This window comes from Eretmochelys imbricata, chromosome 17 (assembly GCF_965152235.1).
Source record: "Eretmochelys imbricata isolate rEreImb1 chromosome 17, rEreImb1.hap1, whole genome shotgun sequence".
In the NCBI taxonomy this organism is placed as follows: Eukaryota; Metazoa; Chordata; order Testudines; family Cheloniidae; genus Eretmochelys; species Eretmochelys imbricata.
The window spans coordinates 2,266,455-2,291,224 of NC_135588.1; the positions used below are offsets into that span (position 1 = coordinate 2,266,455).

At 39.5% G+C, this 24,770-nt stretch overlaps 1 protein-coding gene across 2 annotated transcripts in view; it reads left to right on the forward strand.

The window, feature by feature from the left end:
• TAOK1 (TAO kinase 1) overlaps positions 1-24,770 on the forward strand; it is a 98,269-nt gene that overhangs the window by 30,105 nt on the left and 43,394 nt on the right. For both annotated transcript variants that reach the window (XM_077836586.1, XM_077836588.1), the window contains exons 2-3: positions 13,980-14,206; positions 22,382-22,453. In XM_077836586.1, coding sequence (XP_077692712.1) covers positions 14,075-14,206; positions 22,382-22,453 — 204 coding nt within the window. In that variant the 5' untranslated portion in view covers positions 13,980-14,074. The remainder of the gene's footprint in view (positions 1-13,979; positions 14,207-22,381; positions 22,454-24,770) is intronic.

Genomic DNA, 24,770 nt, shown 5'->3' on the forward strand with positions numbered 1-24,770 from the left:
ATTGGGAGTGGCTATAAAAGGATCAGATTAGTAAACTTTTTATGTAGCAAGGGGTAAGTAGTTGGCAACTGTAGGCCAGAGTGGCTTGGAAATCAAGGTCTGTCTAAATATAGGACTAGTTGGAGTGCCATTAAAAACTAAGGCACCAATCTATCCTCTTTTAGCCCCTATTTGGGATATACCTGAGACCTTTGTATTCCATTTTGACCATGGATCTTGGATCCTATCTATAAGCCATTGTTGGCTCAAATTGTCTATCGTATTTTTCTCTAGTCAGAGTTGAATGGAGATGTCGTAAGATATCACTATATGCTGCTTATGTCTCCTTAAACCCAACTAACCATGGCACGTGAGTTCATCTTGTCTCCAAGTGTTGAATGGTGTCTCTCTGATTGTAAAATTAATTTCACTAAACCTGAAGCCTTTTCATTGGGCAAGACAACTGCTCTTCAGGACTTCTTATTACCTTGCTGCCCTACAAAAGAATCTGTAAATATCTTTCTCTCTCACTAATTAGCACAGACACAATTGTCCCCTGGTCATTTCTAAAATTAGAACAGACCTTGTAAGAAGTTCTCACAAGCTCATCATACTTTTGTTTTGTCAATTTGATTCAGAAGACGCTAGTTCTAAGACTTGATTGCTTGCTCAAAAAAATGTGACGTTTACTGCCCTTTAAAGTCATCTGAATGATTTTGTAGGTTTGACTGGTATGACCTGAAGTATTGTAGAAGACTGGGTCTTACAGCTGCCCTGAGAACTGTATTCCCTAATTATAAGTTGTTGTATTGGGCTTCAAGACTCTAGCCATTGGAGAGTTTGGATGCAAAAGATTCTTCCCCTTAGAATTATTGGTACGCTGCAGAATATTGTTCAGAGCATCCGATTTGAAAGTAAAACTTGTCCATATTCCCCTCCCCTCCTTGCCCTTCCACGCTGACACTGTTTGTTCAGCCTGGCTGTGGTGGGACAGATGCTCACTCGAGTCAGGAAGGTGTTAAAAAGCTCCTCTGGGCACAGTCAGCCTGCAGAGGGGTGGCTCCTTAAAAAAGAGAATCCAAGCCTGGTGCAGGGCAGTGCTTGAAGGGAAGCAGAGCTTGAACACAGAGCTCTCTAGCCCCACAGAGCAGTGGCTGCTTACCAGAAAAGCTGCTGAAGAGCCTCTGCCACCTGGACCCTTTGAAGAGGTAGAGGGACCCTCAGTACTGTGTTAATCTTGTCACAGCCTGGGACCCTCAGACAGAGAGGGGTTGAGAACTCTGACCCCCTTGATGCAGGTTATTTACCTTTTGTCTTGTCTTGTTTTGTCTTGTCTCCCGGCGAATGGGAGCTGCAAAGCCAGCGCTCTGGGCAGAGGCAGGGTGCAGAGCTGCCTGGCCATGCCTCTGCCTAGCAGCTGAGCAAGAGGGATGTTACCGCTTCTGGGGAGCCACCTAGGTAAACGCCGCCCAGAGCCCGCCTCACCCCATCCCGTGCCCCTGCCCCCTCCCACACCCAAACTCTGCTGCTGCTGGGGGGTGGGGTGGAGGTATGGAGCCAGGTAGGGAGCCTGCCAAAGCTCCCTACCCCCAGCACTAGTGGGAGTCCTGGGCTGTGCACCTGCGGGCCCCAGCACCCGCGTGCCCCATGGCAGCTCAGTCCCCCCCCCCCAAAAGTTTTAGTCCCTGGTATTTTCATGAACAGGTCACGGGCCATGAATTTTTGCATACTGCCCATGACCTGTCCATAACTTTTACTAAACATACCCATGACTAAAACGTAGCCTTACTGTAGTCCATCTTCTTTAGACTTTGGCAATAGAGGTGATCCTGACTCAGGGAGAGGGCAGTACGTATACTCCATTGTTTTTTTACTCCTCAGGAGTTTGGGAGGGAAAAGAGCAGTTCTGGATCTGAAGTACTTGAAGTTTCTCTGAAAATCAAAATGCAAGAGGGATCCGTATCTTATGGGGACTTCCTTTTGGCTGTAAACACCATTCCACATCCTTATCTGCTCATAGACTCATGGACTTTAAGATCAGCAGGGATTATCGTGATCATCTAGTCTGATCTGCTGCAATTGCAGGCCACAGAACTTTGCCCACCCACTTCTATAATAGACCCCTAACCTCTGGCTGAGTTACTGAAGTCCTCAAATCATGGTTTAAAAACTTCAAGTTACAGAAAATCCACCATTTAACTCGTCTCCCATGTTTAAGAAAGATGCATTCAACCTGGAACAGGTGCAGAGATCACAGGTTTGATCAACCAGTACACCCAAGTCTCCTCCTCTGTCACTTTCAACTGATTAGTCCCCAGCTAAAAGCAAAAATTCTTGTTGTTAGTCCCTAAATGCGTGATTTTGCACTATTACATTTCATCCCATTTCTATTACTCCAGTTTACAAGGTCATCCAGATCTTCTTGTATGATATTCCAGTCCTCCTTCATATTGGCAATACCTCCTAACTTTGTGTCATCCACAAAGTTTATTAGGTTTCAGAGTAGCAGCCGTGTTAGTCTGTATTCGCAAAAAGAAAAGGAGTACTTGTGGCACCTTAGAGACTAACAAATTTATTTGCGCATAAGCTTTCAAGAGCTACAGCTCACTTCGTCGGATACATTTTTTTTTCCATTGAATGCATCCGATGAAGTGAGCTGTAGCTCACAAAAGCTTATGCTCAAATAAATTTGTTAGTCTCTAAGGTGCCACAAGTACTCCTTTTCTTTTTGCGAAAGTTTATTAGCGTGCACTCACTTTTTGTGCCAAAGTCAGTAATAAAAATGTTAAATAAAATTGGTCCCAAGACTGATCCGTGAGGAACTCCACTAGTAACTTCCCTGCAGCCTGACAGTTCACTTTTCATTATGACCTGCTGTAGTCTCCCCTTTCATCAGTTCCTTATCCATCTTTCATTTCTCACATTAATCGTCGTCCTCTCCAATTTAACTAATACTTTCCCATATGGAACTGTATCAAATGCCTTATTGAAATCCAGGTAGATTAAACCTGATGAATTTCCTTTGTCTAAAAAATCAGTTATTTTCTCAAAGAAGGAGATCAGGTTGGTCTGGCATGATCTACCTTTTGTAAAACCATGTTGTATTTTATCTGAATTACCATTCACCTCCATGTCCTTAACTACTTTATCTTTCAAAATTTGTTCGAAGACCTTGCATACAATTGAGGTCAAACTAATCTCATGGCAATTTGTTTTGCTGATAATTGGCACCATTTCCAGTACAGATCCTTACCTAGGGTGTTTATTTAGGTCTTGGAGGTTTTACTAGCAGCTCTCAAATAGGAAACAGTTCTTATCTGCATCTTCTTTGATGACCTTCTGCTCTGGCCCCCATCCAGATGCAAGGCCCCAGTGGACACCCTACCAGTCATACAAGTACCAGGGAAGTACCAGTATAGCTTTGAGATAAACTGAGAGAACCATTAGTTCATAGCTATTTAAAGTTATTCATGTGGGGTACAGTTTGACACTAAGTATTAATTTCTAAGGAGTGAAAGCGGAAGTTAATAAAATCCATGTAGTGATTTCAGTATTCCTTCAGAACGTCCAATCCAGTTCCTCCCATGTCTTCTGTACATAAGTACCACAGGGGCTAAATTCCACATAGTGCCTTTTTAGATTTTTTTTCTCCTGTTGTGTCCCCTGGACTTATCATCACTTCCAATCAAGATCCTTTCAGAAGTGTCCATATCACATCAGTCGTGGATGATGAACAACAGATGCTGGAAGGATCTCCAAATCTCAGAACTAGACAAAACAAAGGTAACATATCCCGGTTTAGGGGGTGGCAGAGCACACTTCAGCATAGGAATAGACCAAGGCATATGGTCTAACAAAGAGAAGACGCTATGTTAACTGCCTAAAACTGAAAGCCATCCTGCAAGACCTGAAGATGTTCTTACATTCAATGACAGACATCCACATATGTTCCATGGTGTAATTGAGCATGGAGATGGAAGCCAGGTCACTTGCTATGCAAGGAGCGGGCCAGATACTATTGCTGAGCAAGGAGAATAACCTGTTCACCTGGGCAATGTACATCAAAGGGAAAAACAACCCAACAGTAGATTGTCAAAGCAGGCTAAGTATGGACCTTATGAGCAGGAGCCTACATTGAGGAGTGCTTTGGCACATATCCAGAGCTTTTATGTGTTCCTGCTGTACCTGATTCTGCCCTGGACTGCACAGAGAGTCAGAAAGGAGAGGACTTTCATTCTGCTGGCATCACGCTGATTGCAGAGACCCTGAATTTTGGATCTAGTAAACGTGACGCTAGAACCACTGTTGTGTGTGCCACGTAAAAAGGATTTCCTGACTGCTCCAAAGACCCCTTTGTGCAACCTGAGTGCAGCAAACTAGCCAGCTGCCTGCCATTTGACAGGGAGCAACTAAAGGAGGAGGGCTGTTTGGCCAGGTAACCTCTACTCTTTCCATTTCCAGATAAGTTTTATCAATTGAGTAAATATATTATCTTGGTAAAATTTTAAATGCTGCTTTAGAGAGCAGAGTTACACCAAGATCAGCAAAAACATCATGTACAGTTCTAGAGTTCCTTCAGGACAATTTCACTGTGGGTTTAAAGGCACTGAAATTGAAGGTATGCACATCAACGCTACTCAGTGTGCTGGGAGTGTGCAGAGGGAAGAATGTGTATATGCAGGCACTGAATTTCTTCAGGAATCCTTACTCATACATCTTCAACAACTACACAGGAGCACTCCATCTTGGGACGTCAGATTGGTGCTCAGTATCATTGTGGTACGTCCTTTAGAACTTCTGAGGGAGGTTTCTCTTTATTACCTTTCTGTCAAGTGGGGTTTTTATAGCGGTTATGTCAACAGTCTATAACCAGACAAATATCAGAATTAGGAACTCTGCCCATAGAACACAACTTCAGCATTTGTCTTATGGACAAAATAGTTCTTGGGATCATCCTGGAATTTCTCCCTAAGGTCAACTCCATGTCCCATAAATCACAGGATGTAGCATGGCAGTTCTTGTGTTACAAGCCATCATGCCCATCAGAAAAGCTATGGCATACCTTGGATGCTTGTATACCTGTAAAAACAAAACATTTCAAGATGAAACTAGGTAGTTCAAGAAATATACCTCAGTATTTGTGCTCCATCTTCTAACTGTAAGGAACGAAAAGTCAGTCTTTCGTCTCTAGATAGCCAGATGATGTGTATTGGTCACATGTATGTGCTGTAGAGCAGCAGTCAATCAGGAAACCTTGGAAATTGGGAAATATATGAACCTTACTAATTGAAGAAAGTAAATTTTGAAATAGGCATTTATGATTTTTCCTCTTCTATCTGTATGCAGATATGCTGTTTGACTCTTCTTTCCGTATGTTGTGATCTTGCTTTTCAAGATTGGAGTTGAGGTTTTTTAATATCAGTAATGTAAGTAGATGTTACCATTTCTACCTTGATGCATCAACCTTGATAAAAAGGAAACGTGCTTGAGCTACATGGTTAGACACCATGTTGGGAAAAATCTTCTATAGATGTTTGACATAAGTTATAAAGCTTGTGCTGTTAAAATAGTTGGTGTCTTTGTGGTAGCATGGAGGAATATGAATTCTCAAGTACCTTTCTAGAAGTAAATGAAACATCGACTGCTCCACACTTGTGTACTAAAAGCAACTTGCATTCTATAATTTAAATCTTTTATCTTAATTTTCTTGTCTGTTTTATATATGTAACTATTGCATTGTATGTTCATTTTCAGAATCTATCAATAAATAGCCAAAAGATATAAAGCACTGAAAGGGGAATTATTAGTTTGTTCATTTTTTTTTAAATTATACTTGTGGGTCAGGCCTTAAATCTCCAATTTAAAATGGATAGATATTATGACATATCAGTTTGTATTTTAAGCATTCTTTTTCTCTCTCTAGCTTCAGGCGTACATGAAAATAAAAGAAACATTTGTAAAACGTCAGTGGTTTCAGTAGTTCCAGTTTATTGTCTTTATGATAGTGGTGGTAATTTTCACTGTCAACTGGAAACCATTCAGGAAAATGCGACTCGTGCGTTGAGAATATAATTTACTATCTGCTTCATATGCTTCTTGGAACTGACCCATATGCAAGAAACAAAAGCCCTTTTCCGACAGTTGTATGATGAAACTCATTCTTCATCTATTTTATGCTTTTACTTTAGTAATTGTTGACGCTATATGTGGATTAAATGCTGTAAAAACCCTAAATACCAATTTCCAAATGGAGCTGTGGGTGAGCAGCAGTTTCAAAGGCCAATGTGGTGTATTTTGTTTTTTTGTTTTGTTTGTTGGACTGTTTACTTTATAATCTTTAATGTTAGCAGAAATAGCTCAATTTTTTTAACGACTATGACTAGCGACTTGAATTCATTTTTAAGTGTGGTCGGTGAGCAGTATATTTAGCCGTGGTAAGGCATCCAATATCTGCCACTAAAGATCAGTTTTCATAGATTTGATTCTGGCTTTGACTACGCTATAAGCTAGGGGTGTGATTCCCAGCTCCGGTAGCTGTACTCATGCTATCTCCCGTTTCAGCTAGCACGTTAAAATTAGTGGGGTAGCCATCGTAGGACAAGGCACGGCAGTGCCGTCGTTGCTGCTGCCTGTGGTACTGTGGCTTCCCTGCAATTTTTAATGTGCTAGCTCAGATGAAAGTGAGCAAAGTACGTCCGTGCAAGCTGGGAATCATACCCCTGGCTCATAGTGTAGACATAGCCCATGTTAAGGGTACACATTTTATAGTGTGTAGGGTGGCAATAACTTATCTAAAACCAAAACCAACTCCAAAGTCACAAATGACTTGTTTGAACTTAGTGATGGCGGAATCTTCAGCTGATCATCCCGGCGGTCATCATTAGGCATCGTGTCCGTCCAGCTTCCTCATGTTGTGTGCTGTGTTTGATACCTAATGAAATGGGAAGTGACAGAGCATGGTAAACTATTTTACAACACACAAGTCTGATGTGTGCCTCAGCTTGTATGAGTTATGGTCACCAGAATTTAACAAATACCTATTTTTAAAATTGAATTTGTTAATTCTTTGAAGTTAAATCTATGGGAGAATGTGTGCTGCATTGTACCTCTACTAATCTGATTTACACACAAGCCTGCATACTAATCTGAGAGTTTTACTCTTTATAGCCTTTTGAATAGCCTTCTGGAGCTAAGGTTGTTCCTTTGATGCAGTAATACTTGGCACAGTCTCATAAATTCTAATGGTCTTTGCTTCTCACTGGCTTTAGTCTGGGTGAGATTCTGAAAGTTGATCACTGTACATATGTGGAAATCTCAGCTAATGTAATTAACAGGCTTCTACGGTGAATTCTAAATATAGTCTGTTCCCAATATGTGTGTTTATTACGTTTAATACTTTGAAGATATTGCAAATAATTACCCAGGATATGTGGGTGGCACAGATGCATTTTACTGTAGTGTCAGATAAGAACGGCCAGACTGGGTCAGACCAATGGTCCATCTAGCCCAGTTTCCTTGTCTTCTGACAGTGGCCTGTGTCAGATGGAATGAACAGAACAGGGCAATTTCAAGTGATCCATCCCTTATCGTCCAGTCCCAGCTTTTGGCAGTTGGAGGTCATGGATCATGGGATTGTAACCCATACAATCTTGGTGAATAGAACTGGATTGACCTATCCTCCATGGACTTACCTAATTCTTATTTTAACTCAGTTATACTTTTGGACTTCACAACATCCCATGGCAATGAGTTCCACAGGTTGACTGTGCATTGTGTGAAGAAGTACTTCCTTATGTTTGTTTTAAATCTGGTGCCTATTAATTTGATTGGGTAAACCCTAGTTCTTGTGTTATGTAAAGGGAGAAATAACACTTAAACTTTCTCCATACCATTTATGATTTTGTAGACCTGTACCATATCTCTCCTTAGCCATCTCTTTTCTAAGATGAATAGTCCCAGACTTTTTAATCTCTCCTCACATGGAATCTATTCCATACTCCTCATTGTTTTCGTTGCCCTTCTCTGTATGTTTTACAATTCTAATATATCTTTTTTGAGGTGAGATGACTGGAACCACACCCAGTATTCAGGGTGTGGGCGTACCATGGATTTACTGTGCTCTGTCTATACAGGCATTACGAGTGAATTTTAACTGCCCTGCTGCGGTAGTCCTTAAACTTTGTTGTAAGGCCTACATAAGACAGGGCTTAAATCTACACTTCGCATATGACAGTTGAGGATGCAGAGCTTTGTTTGTACTGCCTTTAAGTATCCCACTGGATCTTAGTCATGGGGTGGGGTCTTGTTTTAGCAAGGGATGACATGGGTAACAGGCAGGCAGAAAACACAAAAGAGAACAGGTCTTCCAAACGTGGTTTTTTTCCCCTTTCTCATTTTGCAAGTTCATGATGTCAGTGGTTCTGACGGGTGTGTATGTATACAATAAACATAATTATAGCAGCATAAAATTTTATGTACACAAGGACTTTCATGGGTGTATTTGTGCAATTTCTACTAATTGATCATGTGAAAGTAATTTGATAAAATATTTTGGCCTGTAATCAGTTTCAGTGACGTTACTAGTACCCAGTAAAATAAACACAGTGCAGACTAGTGTGTGTAAAAGGAGTTGGTCAGAATTTATACTACCGTGATCCTTCTCCGGTTTGATTAGAATATAATTTTTTTTTAATTGTATCAACTTTTTGGAGTAACTCTCTGATTATGAGTGGAATTGTCAAATTAAATTACATTCCAGTCGTCATTAATATTTTATATAATATCTTTTCTTAAATGTGGATGATCACCAATGAGGCATACCGTACAATTTGGGTTTTATGCACCAATGTAGCTGCTCTAGTGCAGAGGTGCTGCGCTGGAGCAAAAAGTAGATTGCATGCAGCATGACCCTAAATTTGAAAATTAAAGTGCTGTGGTATATGTTGGGCACAGCAGGATTTAGATAAATCAGAATCAGCAGATAAAATAAGAATAATTGCCTTCAAATACCAATGGTATTGAGAGGTTTGAGTGACTTCATATGAAGAGAATACAACCATAGCAATTGTTGTACCAAAATTCATAAGAATTGAATCCTTCAGTTTTCAGTGCAATTTAGTTTTGATCTCTTATTTTGCACTATGATATATTTGCATTATTAATAAAATAATGCATACACACTTTCCACCCTCTCCCTGAAATCTCCTTTCCTCCTTCCGACTCCCACCTCTCCCAAAAATTAAAGCATCTTTGTTCTAAGAAAGGGGGTAGCAAGGTAGATAAAAATATTTATTTTTTATTTAAATTGGATTTTTCTGATTTTATTTAAATTATATTTTTTCTTTATAAAAATAAATCTTTTTAAAATGAAATCTGAATTTAATATAAAGTATGTTGCAACCTAAACTTGTTCTAATCTCTTTAAACATTTTTAAATAAATATGTAGAATCCATGAGCCTCTATCTAAAACCTTGAGGTAAAAGCTGCTTTTCTATGTAAAGACAGAATCAGGGGAAAACATCTAACCTTTGAATTTGAGCTTTATAAATATGGCACTCTAGGTCATGTACTGTATTAAGGGCTTGTTTTGATTAATGAAAATACATTTTATATACTGTTTTATGTGTTTAATTCCAATTACTATCCTAATGCAGCTTGACACAAATCATGAGCAAAAAGTTATTTCTCTAGGAAATAGCAATATTTTATTCACCATTTTTTAACATACTGAAATTGTACAATTAATAAGAATCTGAAAATATTAAGCTATATAATTGCTTAAGTAAATGTATATAGTTATAGTGTACCTCGTAGGTAGCAAACAGTTGTACCAAGTCTTGTGTAAAGGCTCTATTTAATTGTAAAGTAACATGTTTTAATGTTCCTCCCTTGGTGTTCACACCTCAACTGCTAGAAGAGGGTCTCATCCTCCCTGATTGAACTAACCTCGTTATCCCTAGCCTGATTCTTGCTTTCATATTTATACCTGCCTCTGGAAATTTCCACTACATGCATCCGATGAAGTGGGTATTCACCCACAAAAGCTTATGCTCCAATATGTCTGTTAGTCTATAAGGTGCCACAGGACTCTTTGCCATGTTTTAATGATTATATCAACCAACGAGAATGCACCTTTCTTTAGAAAAAGACTGAAACAGAAATGGAAAATTTGATTAAAATCAGTTATTTAAATTTAGGCTTTCCACTTGGTGGTTTAAATCATGAATTAAATTGCTGATTTAAATGTCTCCACCCTGGGGGGTAGAGTGTTTGAACTGGTAAACTTGCTGAATCTTGATGTGTGTTGTGACTTCCTGCTTCAGAAAAAGACAAAGGGAAATTAACGTTATAACTTTTTTTTAAAATGGAAATATTTCATTGTACAAAAAAGCAAAAGACAGCAAGAAGATGTAAAGTTATTTAATGGGTGGAAATTGCATTAGTATGTCTTGGCAATGCTTGTTCATTTGAACCTTACACAAGGATAGGCATAACATCATGTATAAATTTGTAACTGTTGCACTAAAATGAGTTTTTTTGTTTATTTTTATATATATATTATATGTACTTTAAATAAAAAGTAGTAATTATGTTCAAGATTCAGGATAGGCAAACTTTTTGAGAATAAAGGAAGAAAATTTCTTTTAAGGTATTTGAAATAGGTTAATAGACCTGACGTTTTTGCTGGACCCACTTTAATTTGCCATTTACTATGTGAAGTAAGGCAGCGAAGGAGCCTCACACCACTTCTGTATAAGCTGTCAGCCTGGAGGAAGTTTCAGCACTGGTAAAAAGCCCTGCCTGTTGATGACATTTCACAGGCATACTCAAAAATCATGCCAAGAATGAGAATAGTGGCTAGTTTGAGGGGGACAACCCTGTAATCCCTCTCAGCTTTGTGTATCTAGGGTTCTCATTCTCTCTCTCTTTCTCAGATGCACTATGAAGGGGACATGTGACTTTTGTCCATATTGGCAGGTTTGTCCAAGCCTAGACCCCACTGATTAACAGATGTAAGGGAAAGAGCATTGTGGGATTGCAGCAGTTGCTTTTGAACAACAATGTCCTTTTTGTAAGAATCTGATGCTTTTTAAAAGATGTAACATGACATCATTACAGTTGATCCAAGAAACATTCCTTCAATAATACTGAGTGTGCTGTGGTTATCAACTCCCTTCCCCCATCTCCTTTCTCTTGCCTCTCTGACTTATGGTTTTTGTCTATTGTTCGGCTCTAGGCTGTAAATGCGAAACAGTTGTCTTTTAATGTCATGTTCTTTTTAGAGCTGTGATCAAATGTAATATTGTTGATCTTTTTGCTTTTCTATCACATCTGTTATAAATGAAGTCCATTTCAGGTGTCTACTAAATTGCAGCTAATTCTTGTTCTCTACTGTGTGAAACCTTAAGAGATAAAATTAGATAATACTTAGTCCTGCCTCAGTGCAGGGGACTGGACGAGATGACCTTTCAAGGTCCCACCCAGTCCTACATTTCTGTGATGATAGATAAGATGTAGACATGACATTCCTGTACATTTGACTCATCTTATTGAGCTACATTTTATATATAATTCCTGTGCTAATCGTATGTTTTAATATAAATGAACAGAGAAATTAATAGGTTGACACCAGTGTCACTGTAATGGCACCTGCATAAATACATACTTAAAACATGTTCATAATTATATTTGCACAACAGTTTATAATTCCATCTAATTTCTTATACCCAATCCATCACTGTGGTATCTGCATGTGGTTTTGTTCCTTGGGTGCTGAGAGTGGGCTGTAATGGAAACCCATTTATGGTTATATTACAAATGTTTACAATCCTGGCTATTTGGAGGTACATTATGGAAATCCTGGATTTTCTTGCATCCCATCTCCCAAATACCTCTTAGCTAGACAAGTTGGAGAGTCATGCAGCATTGATAACTAGGTATGTCTTGGCTGTGCTCACACACAATAGTGCTTTCCATGTAGTGGGTCTGGCAGTTGCTTGAAACTAACAAGGATCAAGTTGTCTTTGTCAGTTTCACATGCTGCCAGTGGCTAGAGGAAAATACTGCTATGCACAAGCACTCTAAGGAGCATTATTTTTGTCTATAATTTCTATAGAAGTCTCTTCCGGTGCGGGGAACCAATGATTCAACAGAGATCTGGAGATTTGAAGAGAGGTGGGGGTACAGAGACAGAAAAGGAGAAAATTGTGCAGGGATAATGACCTTTAAACATAACACTTAAACTCATATTTACTGTTTTTGTCTGCTATGAAGTTAAAAACCTTCTGTAGGTTTAACATACAAAATGTAAAATGTGGAAGTATCAATCTTGACTAGACAGAACAAAAAGATTTGGAGAAGAAAGGGGATAGTATGTTAGCTATTTGCCAGTGATATAGTTGTTTTGATTGGTAACATTTTATGGAGGATTGTGAGAAACTCCCAATGCCAAGGCTTTGTCCTCTCTAGGCGAAAATGTGTGTTTTTAACATGTTAGTGAAAATCCTAGAGTAGACAAGGCAAGTTGTTGTTTTAACTTGTGTTCGGTGGTACATGTAAACCCTAACACGTTAGAACTGCAATTGCCCTGTCTACAATAGGATTTTAACACATTAAAAGTACAGCTTTTTTCCTAGTGTAGACATAGTCCAAAATGACCAATCAATTTTGGATAAATGTAAGGTAAAGCACACTTAAAACACTTCACATATGCTAATGGCATCTGAACTTTCAGGTTCTTCTGTGGAAAGCTATTGGAGATGGCTTAATGAAAATAGCTTTGTTATGTGCTTATAGCAGTTAAAGAAAACATCAATGCTTGAGTTTGTCTGAAAGGACAGACACATGTTACTCTTTCTGATTTTGGTCACCATCTCTCTAAGATGTGGGTTGTGATAGAAAATATCAAGAGCAGGCATATAAGATAGAGGTCTTGAATTTATGTATCAGAAGAGACTGATAAGGCTGAAGGTATGGGCTTGTCTACACTTAAAATGCTACAACAGTACAGCTACACTGCTGTAGAGCTTCAGTGAAGATGCTACCTACGCCGGTGGGAGGGCTTTTCCCACCGGCGTAGGTAATTCATCTCCTTGAGAGGCGGCAGCTAGCTTGACAGAAGAGTTCTCCCATGGATGTAGCGCTGTCTACACTGGGGGTTAGATCGGCTTAGCTGTGTTATTCAGGTGTGTGGATTTTTCACACCCCTGCATGACCTCGTTATACTGACCTAATTCTTCTTTTGACCTAGCTGCCACCTCTCGGGGGGTTATCTAGGCTGCTGGGAGAACCCCTCCAGCTGGTATAAGTCGTGTCTATGCTGAAGCGCTACAGTGGTACAGTTGCAGCATTTCAAGGGCAGACAAGCCCTTATTTACCGGTGGCAGGAGAAGTGTTCAAGGTGATTTGATGGAAGTATGGAAAATTAGCCACAGTTGATCAGTGCCTCCTTTTTAGCCTGTGGTGTAATAAAAGAAGGTAATACTGAATTAAATTAAGCTAAAGGGCAGTAAGTTTATTACCAAGGAAGGTTCTATAGTTAAGCAGTAGAATTCACTATTACTAGGGGTCATTGAGAGACGTACTGCAGATAATTGTATAACCATTAACATTTGCATCTCTGCAAATGAAAGATCACATGGGGAATTAAGTCTTCATAAGCTGGTCGATTTTTGTATTCCTGGAAGGAATTTTTTCCCATTAGATCCCTGCATGACTGGCTAAGTGGATTGTAGGTGGGGTGTTCGCCCCACCCCCATTTTTTATGTACCTTCCATCGAGGGATAAGTTGCAGGTCTCTGTTGAAGGCAGGATACCAGACTTACATAGCAGTTGGACTGATCTGGTATAGCAACTCCTGTGTTAGCATCACTTGTTATGCGTGGCATGCTTAGTCTACAAGAAATTTGGACCCTGCTCATCTGTAGACTTCAGTAATGAGTTGCTTTGCACTGGCTCTGAGATTTGTAATCAGTGATAAGTTGTTATGTTTTTCTTACAGTAATCCATGCTGAAGAGGCCCCATTCATACAGATGAACCAAGGGTTGAGGCAGCTCTTTCAACCCAGATAGTCAGTCGGCTAACTGCCCAGCAGGATGCCATCAACCAGCCGAGCGGGCAGCCTGAAGGACCCAGAAATTGCAGAGCTCTTCTTTAAAGAAGATCCAGAAAAACTCTTCACAGATCTCCGAGAGATTGGTCATGGAAGCTTTGGAGCAGTTTATTTTGTAAGTAATTTGAACAGACGGTTACTTGTGAATATTAGCTGGCTAATTTTTAACTCTGGATATTGCCTTTTTACTACTTATTGAGGAAAATTAACTCATCTGAAACATTGAGGTTTTTATGGTAGGCTCTTTGGGTGAGGGTTGGTGGTCTTGTTATGTGTTTGTACAGTGTCTAGCACGATGGGACCTCAGTCTCTTGCTAGAGTCCCTAGGTGTTGCCACCGTATTAATAAGAAGAAAAACTGGGTCAGAGTCCATGACTGGTGCTCTTAGGCATGACAGTAATACAAACGATCAGAAGTAATCAGGGATTTAGCTGCACATTAAAATTGCAGGGCCTAGCAGCAGCAGCAAAGTTTGCAATTGCAAGGCAAAGTACTTGAAAAGAGACCGTTTCCATCATAAATCAAAGAGTGTGTTGCATCAGCAAGTAATCAAGTGTGTGTAGTAAAACGAACTACAGCTACTCTGCCTTGGTTAGCCAGTTAAACTCCTGCTTACCTTTCTGGCAGTGTTAACTCCCAGTACACTATCTGTCTGCAGCTGAAAAGCCCAGACCCCGTCTCTCCATTCCCCAGACCCCATATACTAATCACAGCACTAACAGGGAACATGTTCACCTGAGGCTCAGTCTTGGGCATGCTCAGTAGTGCACTTCTTCTTGGTCTCACCTGGCTAACATCATCAAGGCCCATATTTCTGCCACTCTTCATGACTGGCAACTCAGCTCTATTGCTCTGCTCAGCTTCTCTTCATTTCAGTGCCTCCCTTCTGACTGGCAGTGCAGTTCTGTTGCTCCATACAGTTCCTTCTCGTCCCCTGCCCCTGAGTGCAGCTCAGTTTTCTTTCTCCATCTGCCACTCAGCCCCTCCGCAGCCATTTTCTCTCGCACTGTGTCACTCAGTTTGCCTCAGCGTCCCCTGCTGTCCTTATCCAACAGACTGGAATCCCAATACTTGTCCATATAACATTTCTATTTGACCTGAGCTTTTGGGGACCAGGATTTTTCCCTGCCTACTCTCTGCTTACATAGCACAACTGAGACATGGGATATCTCTTAGCCTCTTACAGCTACTTCATTTGCAACTTACTGTCTGTTAACCTAAGTGCATACTGTGAGACCTTCATTAAAAAGCCATTTTCCGGTGCAAACCTTTTCTCATTTATAATTATAACAGGTGTGGCCAAACCTGTCAGTTTTCTTACAGAGAGCTATTTGTGTCAGTATTTTATGAGCTTCCTATTCATTGTAAATAATTGCAGCAGACCATGTTGGGAACCTTCCAGCACAAATTTAATGCAGCACAGATGAACTAATTAGGAAAAGCTTCTTAATTTTGTTCCTTGCTTAAAATTGTGAGCTGCCACTGCCTGGGAACAGAACGTGTGAGCAAATGTTTTATAATGAAGTAAATGCCACAGGTGAACATTGCTTAATATCATTAAATTCACTGCAGAGAAAACTGGAGATAGATTTTAGATCAACTCACTTCTCCCCTCTGCCCACTTTTTGACACAATTTTTAAATGTTTTCAACTCTGCTACATATTATTATGGTACAGAAATGTCATAAGGGATGGTTAACCAAAACGAGCACATAGTTAGAGGTCACCTGCATGCTATGTGGTAGAGGTGTGCTCAAACAGCAAGAAAAGAAGAGCATTCATCACATCAATATCTCTGTGAACTCCATATTTGTTTCAAGTTAAAAATCATTTAAGGGTTGAATGCCCTTTACCAGGGCACCCTTCAAACAGCATGACAAGTGCTGCCATGAATTTAAATGGTGGAGAACCCACCCTCCCAAGCATTTTAACCCTTCTCTTCTCTACACACTCTCTCACTAAACATTATTGTCAGAAAGTTCATTACAAAGAGGGATTTCTACCTTACTGTGTTCAGATTGTACTTCTGATGCACTGCAGGTAGGAGATTAGACAGTCTTCCTAAAGGACAAAAGGTAAGCTTTGCATGATGCTGCTCAAATGTTAGTGTATCATGTGTCTTTTGTTAATAAAGGAGTATGCCCCGTAGAAGATGTGTGGTATGTTACTGTCTATTATTGTTTTGCATTTTAAGTTTCAACACACAAACTAGACGTGATTACAGTATCTTTTTTGCTCTGGAAAATCTCTTGTAAGAAATTTTATATCTGAAGCTATTTTATAGATAGACATTATCTTACATAAAGCTGTACCCAGAAAGATGAGATGGACCTGGTGGGTGGGGAGAAATTTGTTAAGGTAAAGATTATGTATATGAAGTTAGATTGGGAGAGCATGAATGTCTCATTTCTGATTTTCTTGCAGAACCAGTAATTCCTTACTAAAATAAAAATTATCTTGTGTTCCATCAGCAATATTCAATTCTTGGATAATACACTATTAAAGTGTTCTCTAGTTAAGTTAAATATAGTTAAAACTTCAAAGGAATATTGCCAAAGCTGCTGTACTTAAAGCATCAGCTTTGTTATGCATTTTGCGTCACACGCATGCATCTTGTATCATTGGTCTAGCTACTCCATTCTTGGGAACTTTGATACCTTGCCTTCTCTTGAGGATTGAACACAATATGCATGTGCATACATGCCTGAAATCTCAAACAAGCCCTGGGTTTTATGATCACCTAATAAATTGGGTGGCATCATAACAATACAGCCTTTGTTTTGGATGTCATATGGATTTTTCCAGGCTAGGGAAGACGCTTCAAAAAAACTGGGTGCCTTTTTAACTCTCTGGCTTGTTAACCTTCATGGCTCTCTTTTCTTTTCATATTCAGATTCTGGCAGTTATTGACTATTGATGTTAACTTATCAATAATATTTGTGTGTTTAAGGTTGTTTTTTGGGGGGGTTGGTTGGTTGTTTTTTTTAGTAAAGAAACTTTTTTTCCCCCATCTACTTTCGTTGTGTACAACTTGGCCTGGGAATGTTAATAATAATACACATCTAGGAACTGTTTAGGAACTGGAAAAAGCCATACATCCCCAAAATCTTGCCCTTTGAATTGTATTTTAATTCTGTTTTCCTTTTCTTTATTATATCTCTTACTCCACCCCTTCACTCGCACGTCCAAAACCAGGTCTAGATTTCACTCAGATTCATACTCTTTTGATCATCATCTGTAATAATTTATTCTATAGGTCTATTACCTCTACTTTTTATCCTGCTCTCCAAGTTTTAGACCATTGTATAAAGTTTAACTACAATTCCTTTCATTATTTTCATGAACTCTGTTGGCTCACCTCAGGGTATTATCACCCCAGTAATTACAAGGCTTCCTATTACATTTTTGGTTTTAGTATCATCTTTGCTGCCCTAATTCTTCATCCTTTTCAGTGCAAGAATAGCCTTTCTTTTAAACAGTAACCAGTGCTAGGTAGAGTGCTCCAGAGAGGGCAAGGAGGTGGGTATATTGACTCTTTTTTTATTATGTCTATGTTCCTTCTGCTGCTATAATCTGGTATCTTCTTTGCCCTTTTTTTATTGTAGCTGTTCACCCATTTGATTATTTCAGTGATTCCCTCCTCCCTCACCCAAATAAACCTTAAATCCTTTGTGATAAGTGTGCTAGGTGATTGCTCTATTCAACAGATATTCCCAAGATTTTCTTTTCTCCCAGTCTAATTGTTCTACCTTGAATATTTGTCATCTGTCGGGCCAATCACCCAAATAGTCCAAATATTTTAGATGTTTTTTGGAGTATGTGGGGCAAGGGAAGTATTTTTATGGTAGGTTCAGGGTGGTATTTTCTCTGTTAACCCGCCAGTATCTCTTGCTACATGAAACCTGTGCAGTGTTGTTCTTAATTAGTTTCCTAATTGTTTGTTGAAGGTTTAACGGTAGTAAACCCAAGCACTATAGGAATATGACAAACAGAAAGATAGTAGCACAACAACAGAATTGCAGCTGGTATGGAAATAAATATCATCAGATGAGTGTAGCAGGATGAATTCAAGAGTATAAAGTATAAAACTAAAGCTAGTTTAAAAAAACAAAACGTATTTGAATTTTGCCTCCTTGGGATAGAGTCTGGCCTTGTGGTGAAGGTGAAGGGTGGGAGACCGGAGCCCTGAGTTCTCTTCCTTGCTGTGGTGCTGATTACTTCTGTGATCTTGGGCAAGTCAGTCCCCCACCCACTTTGTAAATAAGGATACTTCTGTCCCTCACAAGTCTGTTGCAAGACTGAGTTGATATTAATTAAGTGCATTGGGATCCTTTGATGGAACCACAATAGAATTTTGTTGTTATATTCCAAGGTCCCAATCCCAGAGATGCTGTAGATTAGGGGTGAAATCCTGACCCTGTGGAAGTCCATTGGAGTTTCACTGTTGACTTCAGTAGGGCCAGAATTATACCTTCAGTGCCTTCATCAGGTGCACAGGAAGCAGCCATGGCTGAAGTTTGTTATTGATAGTTGGGCTGCCAAAGACTGTTGCAGATGTTCATTTCATTGTGATGCAAAGGGAATTTTCTCAAGAAGGATGGGGATCCAGAGGTTTCTAGATTTTTGCCTGGTCATAGTGTTTTTCTTCTAGTAGATCAGTGCTAGATGTTTGGCTTCCAGGGCACTCTTCAGGAGCCACCTATCCCCGCTTATTCAAAAATCAGGTGTGCTGGTATTTGCTAATATCAAAGCAGGTTCGTCCTTGTCATTGTTGGTACCTGTAGTTCATTTCAAATAATGAATCCAAATAGGGGATACAAGCGCCCTCTGAAACAGAGTGTATTAATGTTGGCCTGTTAAAATCCACACCTCCAGCAAGTCAGTACTGTTGTGGATAAAAATCTCAGAAAGATAGAGAAAATTGCATGAGCAGAATTATTTCTCAGTTGAATATTTTTCCCAGTTTTCATGAGGTGACAACAGCTCTTTAAATCTTACTTTTTATTTCTGCCTTTTATTTCAACAGAAACGCAGGGCTTGTTTGTTGCTGTATTTTGGATTGGCAGCAGCCCTCACTTAAGATCTGCTTTGTGCTTAATAAATTACGGCCCTAGCTAATACTAATGGGCATGGTTGTGGCAGAGGAAACAGTTGGGTCTGTGAACAGTTTCCTCTCCCTGGAGAAGATCTAGGAGTTACAATGTTTAAATTGTACTGGTAAAAAAAATAATTTTTGCATTTTTAATAGTTACCTTAAATAGATTGAAATGTAGACTCAACACTGAAATGCAGCATCCTCAGTTACAGAAAGAAAATGGTAAAAGCTAGTCAGAAGTTCATCATTGAGGTAAGAGGGTTTCAGAATTCACTGTCAACAATGAATGGCAAAGTACCAGAATATGGCTGAGAAACCCCTTTACAAACTCTGGAGTCCTGAATGTAATGAAAGTTCTGGAAGCCTGTGTTTGATAGATTGCAACACTGAGTGATAAGGTCAGATTTACTAATTTTGCAACCTGAAATTTAACTTGAGTATTCTTTTGTTAACTGTAGCTTGAAATTGCAGCGGGTAAGGTAATTTAGCTTTCTTCATACTTTCACCTTCTGCATTGTTGGAGATCCTTCATTGTAAGGCTGCATTGAAATGGCTAGTAGAGTTAGTATTTTAGTACTAGTGTCATTGAAATTCATGACATACACCGTTATTTTGGCTTTGTGGTCAAGTCAAACAAACATGAGAGAGAGGCCCTGAGGAGTTCCCCGCCTCCTTAGCCATGTATGGAACTTTCAGTAGAGGATTGGTTGGGATTTTGTTCTGCTAAACAACACGGTGCTCTCCTCTTTGCTTTGAGGCTGTGTGTGCTGTTCCTTGAGTATTTCAGGGCCTCTGCTAAAACATAATGAAAATTAAAACAATAGCTTTACTTCAGAACACATTGGGTTCCCACTGACAGCATTATTATATTGTCCACTCCCTATATTGTCATCTTGTCTTAGTTTAGATTGTAAATTTTCTGAGAACAGGAAATCAGTCTGTAGCATGAAGAGCCATTAACGTTTATTGTGCTATACTCATCCTAGGGGTACTTAAGCGATTAGTTGAAGCAATCTCAACACTGTTAGCAATTATCTTTGAGAACTCATGGAGGACTGGTGAAGTCCCAGAGGAGGAGGAGGGCATATATAGCACCTCTCTTTAAAAGGGGAACAAAGAGGAACGGGGACTCATGGACCAGTCAACCTAACTTCAGTATCTGGAAAGATACTGGAACAAATTATTAATCAATTTGTAAGCACTTAGAAGATAATAGAATTATAAGAAATAGCCAACATGGATTTGTCAAGAACAAATCATGCCAAACCAACACCATTTCCTTCTTTGACAGGTTTACCGACCTAGTGGATAGGGAGCAGGGAAGGTGTAGACGTGATGTGTGTTGATTGTATAGTAAGGATTTTGACATAGTTGCATATGACGTTCTTATAAACAAACTAGGAAAATGTCATCTAGATGAAATTACTATAAGAGGGGTGTCAAACTGGTTAAAAAATGATTACAAAGATGAGTTATTTTAACGATTTGCTGTCAGACGGAGAGGATTTATTTAGTGAGGTCCTGCATGGGTTTGTCCTGGGTCTGGTGCTTTTCACCATTTTCATTAATAACTTGGATAATGGAGTGGAGAGCATGCTTATAACATACAAAGATAACACCAAGATGAGAAGGGTTTGCTAGCACAAATTAGAGAAAAGGATTCGAATTCAAAAAGACCTTGACAAATTGGAGTATTGACCTGAAATCAACAAGGTGCAATTCATTAAAGATAAGAGCTAAGTATGAAGCTTAAGAAGGAAAAATCAAACACACAAAACTAAACTGGGAATTGCTGGCTAGACAGTAGTACTGCTGAAAAGGATCTGGGAGTTATAGTGGATCACGAATTGAATGAGTCAACAATGTGATGCAATTGTAAAAAAGGCTAATATTATTTTGGGGTGTATTAACAGGAGTATCACATGCAATACACAGGAAGTAATTGTCTTGCTCTCCTCAGCACTGGTGTTGCCTCAGCTGGAGTACTTTATCCAATTGTGGATGCCACACTTGAGGAAAGATGTGGACAAATTGGAGAGATTCCAGAGGAGAGCAACAAAAATGATAAAAGGTTCAGAAACCCGGACCTTTGAGGAAGGGTTAAAAAAACCTGGGCGTTGTTTAGTGTTGAGAAGAGAAGAGGAGGGAGGACCTGATAAGTCTTCAAGTGTGTTAAGGACTGTTTTAAAAAGGATTGTGATCAATTTGTTCTCCACATCCACTGAAGGTAGGACAAGAAGTAATGGGCTTAATCTGCAGCAAGGGAGATTCAGGTTAAATATTAGGAAAAAAACTTTTAACTGTAAGGATAGTTAAGTTCTAGAATAGGCTTCCAAGAGACGTTGTGGAATCCCCATCATTGGAGGTTTTTAAGAATAGGTTGGGCAAACCTGTCAAGGATGGTCTAGGTTTACTTGGTCCTGCCTCAGCTTGGGGGGCTGGACTACATAGCCTCTTGAGATTCCCTCCAGCCCTACATTTCTATGATTTTATAAGTTGTAAATAATGCTGGACAAGAAATGCAAGAATCAGAATTTGAAAATAAATGTATGTCTCTTTATGGCAAACACCTTCATTTATGTGATCTACTTTGTATCACATTCCACATTTATCTTCTCCCTGCAGCATCAGAAAGGTTTCCACTGTTTGCAGCTGATGTCAGAAATATCAGAGTAATTTTGGCCATGTGATATTGTAGTATGTTCCCTTCTGTTTGGAGTGGAATGGGAGAGTGGGGCTTGATTTCACTTGTTCAGATTACTTATGGCAGGGCTGTGGGGAAGGGCAGAGGTTGGTTTAGAGATCTATTCTACTTCTTAAAATCAGAAAAACCACATTTACAGAGATGCTCTTTAGTCTAGAAGTAACTTACAGAGAGCTGATGGATGCTGACAATAGATGGGATGAGTTGACAATCATGTCCCACAAATAGGAGTGTGATTTCTTTTCTTTTCTTTCTTTTTTTTTTTTTTTGGATTTTTTTTTAATTTAATTCAGTTTCTGAATATATCCAACATTCATCACCCCTAGTGAAATGTATTATTTTAACATTCTATATCCAGGCTAACTATTAAATGGATAAGGCCTTTTCAGTACTTCTATTCCAATGAGAAATCATTCTGTGTTTTTTATTTTCTTTACTGGGTATTTTCTTTATGATACGAGATATTAATACTTCATGTTTTAATGTTACAGGCACGTGATGTGCGCACCAATGAAGTGGTGGCCATCAAGAAAATGTCATATAGTGGGAAGCAATCCAATGAGGTATGTGGAATATCTTGTATATTAAACCCAGATTGCTGTGATATATGCTGACTTGAATTAATCCAAGCTGTCCTGAGGGAGAATCTTTATATAATAGTTAAGATGAATCGGGGCATTGTATAAACAGAATAAGTTTCTTTGAGCATTTTCAACATGCTTCTAACTAGTCCGCTCCTGGCATGTTATGCAGGATTTATTTCACTCAGCCAGGAAGAGCCATGTTTTATGGAACTGCATAATATGTAAGCAAAATGGTAAAATAAAAAATAGTGTGCATCAAGAGCGACAGCATTCAGACTTAGTAAGAAGCTGAGTTGCCTTTTTAGCCTTAAATGTTCCATTCTGAATTCCATTTAAAAAAACCACCCTGTTGCTTGCTAGATAAAGGCTTGCTAGGAATGATAGCAATGAATACAATAGAGACATGGACTCAGAAGGATGCCTGCCTACAAAATGTAATAATAGCAGATCAAGCCAGAATTTTTCCTTTTCCTAAACGGTCTCTGCTGAACAATATAATTTTGAGGATCTTGAAAGAAAGAATGAAAAAGAGAGAGAATAATAGGAAATATGATAAAGCAGCATAAATGTGGGGAGATTCCTCTGGGCTGTGCTTAAGGTAGACTTTTAAGAGCCATCAATAAGGCTAAACATTAAAATATTTTAATGGCATCCTCAGATTTTTTTCTTTCTAGAACACTCTAGCAGAGATCATTAGCTTGTACTTTATGTGATTCTGAAGCTCTAATTTGGAAGCTTGAAAAGCCGTGGCTTGGAGTTGCCTAGCTTGGCTGGAAAGCTTCCTGACGGTGAATTCTATTCGGTTACGGAACAGTTTTGTAGAAGTAGTACAAGCGCTGTTGCCCAACAAAGTCAGAAAAAGATTGTTCCTTACACTATGTTCTCCTGCCCTTCAAGCAGGGCAAAGGGATGGATTAGCTGACCTGACCTAATAGCGCCTAACCTTTTGGTTTCCATGAACAGACCTAGACTTTGCCACCTGTACTTTGAAGAATTGAAGTATTCATTTAATTCTTTAGCAGTTTCTGATACCTGTCTCTCCTAACCAGCCTCGAATCCTGATTTCATAGCCAAACTTCCTATGTTTCTTTTTTTACTCTGTTACTGCAGTAACTTGTTTACCTGTGTCCTGATGAAAGTATAATTTGTACTTACTTCTTGTCCTGCTCTTTTTAATTACAATGAAGTATAAATATTCTGTTCACATGAATGACGTGAACTGTTCATGTTTCAGAAATAGGTTCTGATTGTTGTCAATGGATGTGCGTTTCTTTATTTTGAAGAAAAAAGTCAGTTAAAACATTTTCTATTTTGCTTTAAACAAAAATTATTTGAAGGAAGGTTTGCTCAGATTGTAATCTAGCCTATATACGGCAAATCTCTTCAAGGCACTACAGTATCAGTTATGCATTCCTTTGTTTTTAATGGGATTTTCTCATTGGCTCTGGCAGAGACCATCTAAAACAGGAGCATGCTTTGTTCCAAAACTAAATTGAGGGGACTCTGAAGTATGTGGTGCTGTGCTCTTGATTTGTTACTAGGGCTTGTCTACATGGGAGGATTATACTGGTATAACGTGAAGTGTGAATTTAAACCAATATAGTTATACTAGTATAACCTTCCATGTGGACATTCTTATATGTGCTTCATTTTGTTTTTTAAATGTAGCTTATTTTACTTGAAAAGGGGTTTAAGCTAAACCAAAAAAGCCAATCTTATACTGCAATAAATGTGTCCATATGTGGTTTCTAATGATATAACTCTACAAGTATAACTGGTAAAAACTTCCATGTGTAGACAGACACTTGTTTAGTCAATAACCTGCCTGGACTGACCCTGTTTTTGCTGCCTCTGGAAGCGCAGAACTGATGAGGTGAATACCAGTTGAGGTAGAGTAAAAGCTCTGTTATCCGGCTCTGTACCAACCAGAAAGCTCTACAAACCGGCATTTTCTAATCTTCATAGAAAGTCCGGTTTATAGTCCAGTTGGTGCGGGGCTGGCAGGCTCCTTATCTGGCTCTGCGGGGCTGCCCGGAAGCGGCAACATGTCCCTGGTGCTCCTAGGCAGAGGAACGGCCATGAGGGATTCGGGGTGCAGGGTGTGAGCTCTGGGATGGAGTTTGGGTGTGGGAGGGGGCTCAGGGCAGGGAGTTGGGGCGCGGGAAGGGTTTTGGGGTGCTGGATCCAAGGGGTGCTCACCTCAGACGGCTCCCCACAAGCAACAACCTGTCCCAGCCGCTCCTAGGCGGAGGCGCTGCCAGGTGGTTCTGCATGCTGCCTCCGCCTGCAGGCACCA